The sequence below is a fragment of the Beta vulgaris genome, chromosome 1 (genome assembly GCF_026745355.1).
Source record: "Beta vulgaris subsp. vulgaris cultivar EL10 chromosome 1, EL10.2, whole genome shotgun sequence".
Lineage (NCBI taxonomy): Eukaryota > Viridiplantae > Streptophyta > Magnoliopsida > Caryophyllales > Amaranthaceae > Beta > Beta vulgaris.
The window spans coordinates 23,993,549-24,004,648 of NC_079202.1; the positions used below are offsets into that span (position 1 = coordinate 23,993,549).

Here is an 11,100-nt window from a genome sequence, read left to right on the forward strand (position 1 = left end):
AAAGAGATACAATCATCACTCCACTATACTATTATTGCTTATTTAATCAAAACTAATGATGATGTATATATGAAAAGAGAACTTTCGAAATCCATATAATGAATGACATAACTTTTTAAATGAGTATGAGATGACTTATTCAACTACTACTAAATTGTAGTACAGAAAAACCCCGAGGCATGGCCCGGGCCTAAACACTAGTTATCTCTATTATATAAGGCAACACATGGGGGACACCAAAAAATAGAAAAAGGAAAAAAGGAAAAAAGAAAAAGAAAGAGGATAACTAACTGTTTCATTTGAACGAAAAAAGGAGGGAAAGTAGGACATTTAAACTCAACATCAGTTTTTTGAGAAAATAAAATGTAAAGATAGTTTTTCTATCCAATTAATTTTATTTTTTCTACTTTATTCGTCATCACGCGTTCGCACGCATTGCGTGTATGTAAGACTAGTGACAACTAAAACAAGACCAAGGAGTATAATTTTAAGATGATCTTACTTATCTATAGGGCGCTTTATCCCAAGTATCCTCATTCGTCAAAGATATTCGTTCCTTAACCCCTTTGGTTTCAACAACATCAACCGATCCAAAAACTGCCAAAACGACCTCTTTCTTAGTTTTTTTCTCGGGTACTCGAAAAAGCAAATGGACCTTCAGCAATCAATCACCGACCAAACGGACATCTCACTGAGTCTGACGGGACACGTGTCGTCAACCGAAGCCAAAGATACGAACCTGGTGTTGTCACCGCTGTCACTTCATGTTGTGTTGAGTTTGATAGCATCCGGGTCATCCGGGTCAACCCGGGAACAGATTTTGTCCTTTCTGAAGTCTAAATCCTCCGATGATCTCAACAAGCTTTGTTCAGAGCTTGTATCACTAGTCTTTGCCGACGGAAGCCCAGTTGGTGGGCCTAAGTTGAGTTTTGCTAATGGTGTTTGGGTTGATCAAACCCTTCCTCTTAAGCCCACTTTTAAACAAGTTGTTGATGATGTGTACAAAGCTGTTTCTAATCAAGTTGATTTTCTCAACAAAGTATGTTTTCTTTTGTCTTTATCTTGTTTATTCTTAATCTATCACAAGTATTTAGTAAACTAGTTGTTGTGCACATTTTGAATCTATCAAGTATCTTATTATCAGTTGGTTTTTTGAGATGAAACCTTGTCTCAACTTGTAAGTCCTCAAAACCACTTTCTTATCGAAATCGGTACTAACTAAATACACCCTTAGGCCTTAGTCTCGCTATTAGTTTATGTGGCCTATGCATCATTGTGTCATCATCTGTTGGCATGTGCTAGCAAGAAAGAATGCAATCCTAACGATTTTAGGCTTAACCTTGATGATTACTGGTTTTTATGAGTTGTTTCTATCTTCTGGTAGCAGTTGGATGTTAGTAACTAGTATGTTCATGGCTTAATGCACAGATCTTTTTTTGTGTTAGTGCTATAGCTTTTACTGTTAGTAACTCACAAAATCAATATATGCGGATGCCACAAATTGTTATCATGAAACTCTATGGGTGCAACCATTTGTAGTTGTTTCAGTGAGCATAAATACAGCTTAAGAACTAAGCAACGTGTTCTACTTTTGGGTTCCATATCTGGCCTCCTATGTTGTTTTGTAGTGTTTGCCTGTCTATTGTGGTAAGATTTCAAGTAGAATCAAACTCTGTAGGCATGACACCCAGATTCTGTGATGCTCGAACTTGACCTTTATCCCGGCCATGTCCTTTTTGACATGATCAAAACTTGTTGTAGACACGTGATATGGGTCAGGCACGTTAGATACTCATCCGCGTAGAATTTCGTGAAACTTTGTTCAATCTTCCCCTTCTTCTCACAAATACAAATTTCTTGGTTGTCATCTCATTTTTTAGTTTGAAGCCTGGGCTCTAAGTGCATCTTAATGCACGCTGTCTTAAAGTTCAGTTGCAGGGTAATAGAAAGATCAGATAGACAATGCTTAATTGTGATTATTTACAGGGCCTCCTATAGTAGATTTTGTTGTTATAGTAGTTAATTTATATTCAAGTGGTCTTTCATCATTTCGTCATTTTGAATGATTTGACAGTTTGAGGTTAGGGGGTGCGGACAAAGATAAGAGGTGGAAATGGAACTTAAGTTACTCGAACTCATCTTTCTACCTAAGTACCTCTGTCAGTTATTCAACACTTCAACATAGGTGTGGACACTTTGACATTTCACTATAGGCTCAATTCATGTAAATTTTTTTATAAAATAGCTGGTCGAACGCTTAGATATTTGCTTGTGACTGAAATGAGTACCTGATTCCAAGTATTGTAGCATGAAATTTTAATTAATGGTTTGGGTGCAGCATGTGTTTGAGCCTGCATAACACTAGTGCTTGTATGATTCTCTAGTTACTTCCTAAATGATCAGTTTTTTTTATTACCTTACATTTTCTTTCTGTTTCAAATTGAGACCTTAAGCAAATGAATGATTATTTTCTTTTTCTGCTTTGCTCTTTTCCATTTTCCACCCAAAAGAGAATTATTTGTTTGCTTCTTTTTAACAAATTCCATCAAATGCCACCTGGAATGGATCTTTTCTTGCTGAAATGAACCTGCAAACTGAAACCATAAGGATCGAATAATCTGATCCTATTGTCGAGGTGGATTTTAACACCGATTCTGTTCTTCTCAGAGGCTATTTGAAAGATAAATCAAACTTTGTAGACCCATGAATTTTACTCCTTGTGTTCTTCCACAATTTCATAACTGCCACCTAGCCAGAATTTGGTTTCAATGTCGTTGCTTCAGAAGTGTATATCTTGACGGGTTATGTTTCCTCTTGCATGAATAAAATAATAGGGAGGGAGTGGATGATATTGTCTGCTAGTGTTAAACTCACAGTATAGTGTCTAACTGCCGACATTGCATAACATAGCGAGTCTTTGATTTATTTTAGTGTTATAAAGGGTGAGATAGGCAAATGTTAGCCTATCTCCAAAATGAATGTTTCACTTGTCATGCCTAGTCTGGTTATGTTTTGATGTATTTAGATTTGTGGGGTGTTATAATGTTATGCATGTCTTTTTTCTCAATCTTTTTTAATAATAGTTTTTGGTATTTTGCTTAAAAGACCAACAATATACTGACTACGGTGTTATTTAGCAGACATATATTATGCATTTTTGCAGTTTTATAGTGTTCCTGCAAATTGCATTGTGTTTTTTTCCTCATTTGCAAGTATGTTTTACTGGGCCACTCATTAAGTTTACTTGTCATTGTGAATATTATGAACTCAGACATGTGTGAATATAGTTATGACAAATAATATACGGCTCAATAATGTAACATGACGATGTGCTATTTGATTCTGCTTTTGCCTAATTACTATTCACTTATTCGGCATTGGCATAATAAACGCTCTAGGCACATGAGAATATGAGATTGTTTTTGACTTTTTTCTGTGTTTATAGGCAGTTGAAGTTGCCTCCGAAGTGAATACATGGGCTGAGAAGCAGACTAGTGGCCTTATCAATGAGTTGCTGCCTCCTGGTACTGTTGATAACACAACCAGACTCATCTTTGCAAATGCGATTTACTTCAAGGGCGCATGGAGTGAGAAGTTTGATGCATCCATAACAAAAGAAGATAACTTTCATCTTCTTAATGGTAACTTGGTTAAGGTGCCTTTTATGACTAGCAATAAGAAGCAGTTCATCCAAGCTTTTGACGGTTTTAGAGTCCTTGGTCTATCTTATATACAAGGAGGAGACAAGCGGAAATTTTCCATGTATTTCTTTCTTCCAGATTTAAAGGATGGGCTTCCATCCTTGGTAGAGAAAGTAAGCTCTGAACCTGGTTTCTTGAATGGACACCTTCCCTCCAAGAAAGTTGAAGTGGGTAATTTTAAGCTTCCAAGGTTCAAGATTTCATTTGGATTTGAAGCCTCCAAGGTTTTCAAGGGATTGGGTGTCGAGTTACCCTTTAAGGGGGGTGGCCTTACTGAGATAGTAGACTCACCTATGGCTAAAAATCTCTATGTTTCTAGCATTTTCCAGAAATCTTTTATTGAAGTTAATGAGGAAGGTAGTGAAGCTGCTGCTGCTTCTGCTGTGATGATAGCTCTAAGGAGCTTACCGGATCGGGAGAAGTTAGACTTTGTGGCTGATCATCCATTTATGTTCGTCATTAGAGAAGACATGACTGGAGTTGTGCTATTCACTGGACACGTTTTCAATCCACTTGAGAATTAAAAATGCCTGAGTACTGAATCAATCCCATGCCAACAATGAAACTTTGCCACAGTTTAACATGTATCAATTACATTTTATACATTTCATCACACTAACTAGTACAATTTGAGCAAATAAATATCTGTTTATCTGAGACGTATTGTGCAATATCTTTATTTGTGCATAAGATTTTTTTAATGTCTGGTAATAATTTAACTCAACTTGATGTAACGCGTAAAGGTATAAGAATCTGCTACTTTTGACTTTGCTTTGCATATTATGTTGTCAATTGTGCGAGGGCGGTTTAGAGGAAATTAATTAGCAGGTGATAGTCTAGTGGTATTGGTATCAAAGGGATTGAGTCTTACCCTTTGCAAGGAGGAATCCCGAATTTTCCCCCTTTCCTTGCAAGGGACTTCATCTTACCTTTATATATATATTTATAATATATATATATATATATATATATATATATATATATATATATATATATAATTTTGTCAACAAATACGTGCGTTGTGCGTTACGTGAGTTCAATTCAATAGCTTTTGAAGGTAGAGGAATTTAGCTGGCACAAAGGACATAATCCATTGTTGTGGAGTCTTTCTATTTCCTCAATGTGAATTCGAAACACCATCATTAATGCCATGAAAATTTGAGAAGTGCATAGTCGAGGAAAATGATGCTTGCAAAGATTAAGCAGGATAGGTGGGCCAAGTTAGATGGTTACCACTGCTATGAGTAGTATTTAGCACATACTCTTTCCGTGTCTCTAAAGGCTGCTTCATTTTCATATTGCTACATCATTAAGAGTTGTGTTAAGTGGGTATGTAGTTTTATCTTTTGGTGTGTGGGGCAAGTAAAAAATTGAGAGATATTTTAAGGATCATATTTTCTAATTAAGAAATTGAGCGATCTTTTAGCAAAGTCTCTATAGTACTCTCGGAAGCACAAATTAGATGCTCCTCTCAAACTCCCTTCAAAAAAAAAAAGAAGATGCTCCTCTCAAACTCGTTATGTGTACATTTTATAATGTGCTCATTTGGGTAAAATATGTGACAATGTGCAAAAGAAAATTGGGCTTAGGAGCACATAGTTTTAGGTATTCTCTATAGCATCAAAGAGTTTATAGTCTTATAGGGACAAATTAAGAACAATACTGTTCCAATATGGAATAACTTATATAAGGTGAACTAGTATCTTTTATGTCAGCCTGCAACAAAAAACACGTAAATTAATTTTGGAGTCGGGGTTGATTCGAGGAACTCCCTTCCGATACCTAAGTCCAAAGGACAAGCTAGTAGCTCTCAAGTACTGTATAATTATGATTGTGAACTTACCTTAATGATTCAGCTGATGGGGTATTTATAATGTCCAGAGTGTCCTTATGATGACATGATACTTCTCCTATTGACTCAATTAATACTTATCCCTTATTTTGTACTTTTCTAAGGCCCGGGCTGAAGGATTTTATCCTCGATCAAGTGTAATAAACTAAATAATATTAGGATAAATTATGGAGATAATATATTCAATAATATTAGGTGATCACAACGTTTTGCTAGAAGCTAATTGTGATTTGTTGGACTAATATGATTGGGCCAACTACTAGTATTATTGAGTCCTATGAGGTCACACAAGTAATGTCACTTGGATATTACCCAAATTCATTTGTGAAATGGGTTGGGCGGTTTTATGATGGGTGGGAAGAGTTGTAACTCATGAGTTTATTAGGAACATAATGTATGACATTTTGAGGCAAAAATAAAGCCTCATGAAACACCTCTTTGTAACCACCTTATATAATGATATGGGGGTTACAAAGGTGTTGGTATCTTTACATCATCTTCTTGAGAGAAAATCTGATTTTTTTTCCTTAAAGCTTTTCACACCCATTTTCGGCCCTCACCTCTAAAGTAAGAGAGTGTTTTCTCTCTTCCGTACAAGCATACGTGGTGATCCAAGTGTTGTTCGTAGACCAATACTAGAGTAACGACGCTTGACGTTCTAAAAGGATGTCCACTAGAAGGTTGTGGTCTGTAGAGGAATTCACGCATCAAGAGGTATATTTCTATACTATTATTTGATTCATACTAGTTTATGCAATGATCTTGGGATAGATGTTCAAGTGTATGCTACTTGGTTTTCCGCATTATGCATCTAAATTCCTACAGTGGTATCAGTTAGCCTATTGCATAGATTAATATGATCATGTTGATGCTTGTTTTCCTTTATTTTAGATCATTTAGGGGAGGGTATTAGCATGAGGATATTGTTTGCATGATTAAAATTGGATTTCAATCTAGTGGGAGTATAAAAGTTGTTTATACATTTTTCGATACATGTATATATATATATATATATATATATAATATATATATATATATATATATATATATATATACATATAATTGTTATATTGTTTCATGTTTTAGTTAAGTTGTTAATTAGAATATGATGTATATATTTATGATTCATGAATTGCATGCTTTGAGTTTTTTTTATGCTTAATTTGATTATGTATAATTTCATGGCATGAATTCTTGAATTTGAGGCCAAGTCTGATTTATTCATGCATAAAAGTGTTTTAATGTATAAAGAAATTCATACGTATTTCGATTAAAATTCCCTGAATTGGGATTGAAAAACGGAGGCAGGGCCTGGTCGCAGGGTGCCACCCTGGTCGCGGGGTGCTACCAGTTCTCTGGCCATAACGGCTGGTTCTTGTTTTCACCGGATTAAAACGTTTAAATCTGTTTATTCCCTTAATGCATACTAAGTAGCTTTTATGCTTGGTATCCTATGCTAATGCTTAAATGAATTAAAATTGTGATGGGAGTTTCATTTTATGGTATTTAATTTTATGTTAGGATGTTAGTTTTAATAAGTTGATTAATTCTTTCATGCTAGTATTTGTGATTAAATATCATGCTAAGTTTATATTTTAATGTGATTGAAATATATGTGGTGCCTAAAAGTGCTTAAGTATTGTTCTTTAAATTTAATTGTTGATTAAATTTGTTAGGTTAATATTTGGGAGACTTTAAGGGATAAAGTCTAATGTGATTAAAATTTATCTTAAGGTACTAACCATTTGAATTGATATGAGATTAAATCAAGATGGTGCTATTTTGATTAAAGCATAATAATTTATTTTAATAGTTGATTAAAATGCATGTTTTATATATATGATATTATGGATGCATGCAATGACTAGTATGGCCCAAAACTTGGATAGAAAATATGATCTGTGTATAGTTAATGTATTTTTGTAATCTAAATACGATCTACGCATCATTGGTATTTTTGTAGTATATTAGTTTATAATTCCAAAAATATTTATTCAAGTAGTGATAAGAAGAATGATGATTCCGTCTTATCCTATGAAGCACAAGGATGGAGATCCATGGTTATTCAACAAGGGATCCTTAAAGAGTAGTCTTTAGGTTTAGGGACCATACTAGGATCACATTTTATTTTATGCATTTAAATATTGCTTTTAAATGCTTTCTAAGTTTATTATGCTTGTGATTTAATTATTTAAATGTTCACTAGTAATTAAATCAACTTAATAATTTACTTAGGTCCCTTAAATAAAATATTGGGTTTTTGCTATTCCAAATAAACACTTACTAAAACTTGATCGTTAGTAATAGGTTCTGCCAAAGCAGAGTGTTACTTTCAGTCTTGGGCTAAGTAAAGTAAATTTCCGAAATTTAGGAGTTTAGCTTGGTTTGGCCCAACAAAATCATCAAAACGGTTTTGGATTTTGTAGCAAAGTTTTTGGGTTTTGTGTTTGGGTGACAAGCTCTGTCTAGGATTAGGAAGGCTTTCCCCAACGTTGTGGGTAACTTCCTTACCTGGGAGCGTAATCACCCATTAACTAAGAGTTACAATTGTTGTAATTAGTAAAAGAGTTTACAAACTTGGTTTTAAGTTGTGGCCAAAGTCCACTTATAAATCATGTTTGATAGGATCTTAGAATCACTTGATTAAAAAAAAAGGGGACAAATTGGTCAAGTGCATAGCTTTAATTTTAAAGTGTTTAAAATTTGTTAAAAGCTATTATGAAACATACTTATTACTTTTGCATCTTCTATGTAGATATCATGTCTGGTAACAACAATAATTCACCTTTTAACTTACGTTCAATCCTTGAGAAGGATAAGTTAAACGGGAACAACTTCCTTGATCGGGAAAGGAACCTAAGAATTGTTCTTAGATCCGAAGGTCGAGAGGATGTTCTTGAAACACCTTTCCCAATTTTAACAACCACCTCTACTGAAGCCGAAAAGGCGGCCCATAAGACCGTTGCAGAAAGGTTAGTAATTGTTACTTGCCTTATGCTCGCGGCTATGGAACCAAGCCTTCAAAAGAGGTTTGCAAGCTTGGATGCCTACAGTATTATCCGACAGCTGAAAACCATGTTTCAGCAACAAGCTCAGATAGAGAGGTATGAAACTCATAAGGTTATTCTTGAGTGTGCGTTAGTCGAAGGCAAGCCGGTCGCCACTCATGTGTTCGAAATGATTGGTTATTTCGAGGCAATGGAGACTTGGCTTTCCTTATAGCCAAAAGTTGGCTACTGACATCATACTACACTCACTTCATGAAGGCTTCAACCAGTTTAGGTTGACCTTCAATATGAATGGGGTGTCGAAAACCCTTGCTGAGTTACATGGGATGCTCATGACTGCCGGGCAAAATATCCCCGTTGCACCTAAGAAGGAAGTTCTTATGGTTCAAAAGGGAAAGAGTTTTAAGAAGAAATGGGCTGGCAAGAAAAATCAAGATAAGGGCAACCAAGTTGCCACTAAGACTGCTGGTAAGCCACAGGCAAAGGTAAAGCCAAAGATGGCCGAAAATGCCAAGTGCTTCTATTGTGATCAAATTGGTCATTAGAAGCGTAATTGCCTGAAGTCTCTGAAGGATAAGGAGTCTGGGCTTCTTCAGGTATATATGTCATTGACATTAATTTAGCAACATCTACTTCTTGGGTATTTGATATCGGTTGCGTTTCTCACCTTACTTCGAATGTGCAGGGGCTAAGAAAGAGTAGAACCTTGGCTAAAGGTGAGGTAGAACCATTGCAGTTGGGACTTATAGTCTACCTTTGCCTTCTAATATTAGAGCTTAATAATTGTTATTATGTTCCTGCTATTACCAAAAACATTATTTCTATTCCTGTTTTGGATAATGAAGGGTTTTCATTTACAATTGAGAAAGGTTGTTTCTCTGTTTATTTGAATTTAATGTTTTATGCCACTGCTAAAAGGTCTAATGGTCTATATTTCCTATACTTAGACAAATATGTCCTTGACATAGACAACAAAAAACATGTATCAAGCGATACTAATCCTACTTACTTATGGCATTGTCGTTTTAGGACATATAAACGCGAAACGCATTCAGAAGTTACATCAAAATGGACTTCTAACATCCTTTGACTTTGAGCCATTTGATGTGTGTGAATCATGTTTAATGGGTAAAATAACAAAGTCACCTTTTACAGGAAAGGGTGAAAGAGCTAGTGATCTATTGGGCCTAATACATACTGATGTGTGTGGACCAATGAGCACAAAAGCTAGGGGCGGATTTGGGTACTTCATTACTTTTACTGACGATTTAAGTAGATATGGATATGTCTATTTAATGAAGCATAAGTCGAAATCATTTGAAAAATTCAAAGAATTCCAGAATGAAGTCCAAAACCAGCTTGGCAAGACAATCAAAGCACTATGATCCGATCGTGATGGTGAATATTTGAGCCAAGAGTTTAGTGATCATTTGAAGTGTTGTGGAATTCTTTCACACCTAACTCCACCTGGAACACCTCAGTTGAATGGTGACCCGAAAGGAGGAACCGAACTCTACCTGATATGGTTCCGTCTATGATGAGTTTTTGCTGATCTTCCAATATCCTTTTGGGGATATGGTCTCGAAACTGCTACTTTCACACATAATTGAACTCCATTAAAGGCAGTAGAAAAGACACCATATGAGTTATGGAGTAGAAGGGTTCTAAGCTTGTCTTTTCTACGTATTTGGGGATGTGAGGTTTATGTAAAGCGTTTACTTTCAGACAAACTCGCCCCTAAATCATATAAGTGTTTCTTCATGGGTTATCCCAAGGAAACAGGGCTATTACTTCTACAATCGGACTGTGAGCAAAGTGTTTGTTGCTCGTCGTAGTGTCTTTTTGGAAAAAGATTTTATTTCCAAAAAGGCAAGTGGGAGTAATGTATTTCTGGAAGAAGTTCGAGAAGAGCAACAAATGGACATAGTTCATTCTATGTTAGAGACAGCGACATAAGAGCCAGATATTGGGATTGAAGTAGTTCCTCCTATGGAGGAGCCTTCTCCCATGTCTGATCAAGTGTTGGAGGACGTAGGTTCCATACACGAACCTCCTATTGTCCCACTCGAATCTAATTCGTGCGAAAATTCTCAAATTGTTGAGAAGAAAATTTCTCCGGTTGTAGCCCCTCGTAAGTCTAGTAGAACAAGAATACCAACCAAGAGGTTTATTGATTTCTTGTTAACCGAAAATTCTGAGATAATGATTTTAGAATTTGAGGAACCTACTACTTACAAGCAAGCTTTGATAAGTGAAGACTTCGAAAAATGGCTTAAAGCCATAAGGTCCGAAATGCCATCCATGTCCGAAAATCAAGTATGTGCCTTGGTAGATTTGCCCGATAGGGTTACACCTATTGGTTGCAAATGGGTTTTCAAAGTGAAAATAAACAAGGAAGGTAACATTCAGGTTTACAAAGTGATGTTATGATTTTATATAGAGTTTTTCTCCCCTACTTATATGCTAAAAGTGATGTTTATGGTGCTCTCAGGAGCCATTTTGCACTAACTCTCTCCATCTAGTTGTGGTTTGCTGTTTT

The 11,100-nt window shown here is 35.7% G+C and overlaps 1 protein-coding gene across 1 annotated transcript; it reads left to right on the forward strand.

Annotated features, from left to right (window-relative positions):
* The first annotated feature begins 510 nt into the window (after positions 1-510).
* On the forward strand, positions 511-4,358 carry LOC104899085 (serpin-ZX). Its single transcript, XM_010686222.3, has 2 exons — positions 511-1,039; positions 3,446-4,358. Exons 1-2 carry the CDS (start codon positions 650-652, stop codon positions 4,223-4,225), a joined length of 1,170 nt encoding a protein of 389 aa, XP_010684524.2. The 5' UTR covers positions 511-649; the 3' UTR covers positions 4,226-4,358.
* The last annotated feature ends 6,742 nt before the right edge of the window (positions 4,359-11,100 follow it).

Coding starts and splice junctions, on each gene's coding strand:
- LOC104899085 (XM_010686222.3), top strand. CDS start 650: ATGGACCTTCAGCAATCAATCACCGACCAAACGGACATCTCACTGAGT. Junction 1,040..3,445: donor AAGTTGATTTTCTCAACAAA/GTATGTTTTCTT, acceptor CTGTGTTTATAG/GCAGTTGAAGTTGCCTCCGA.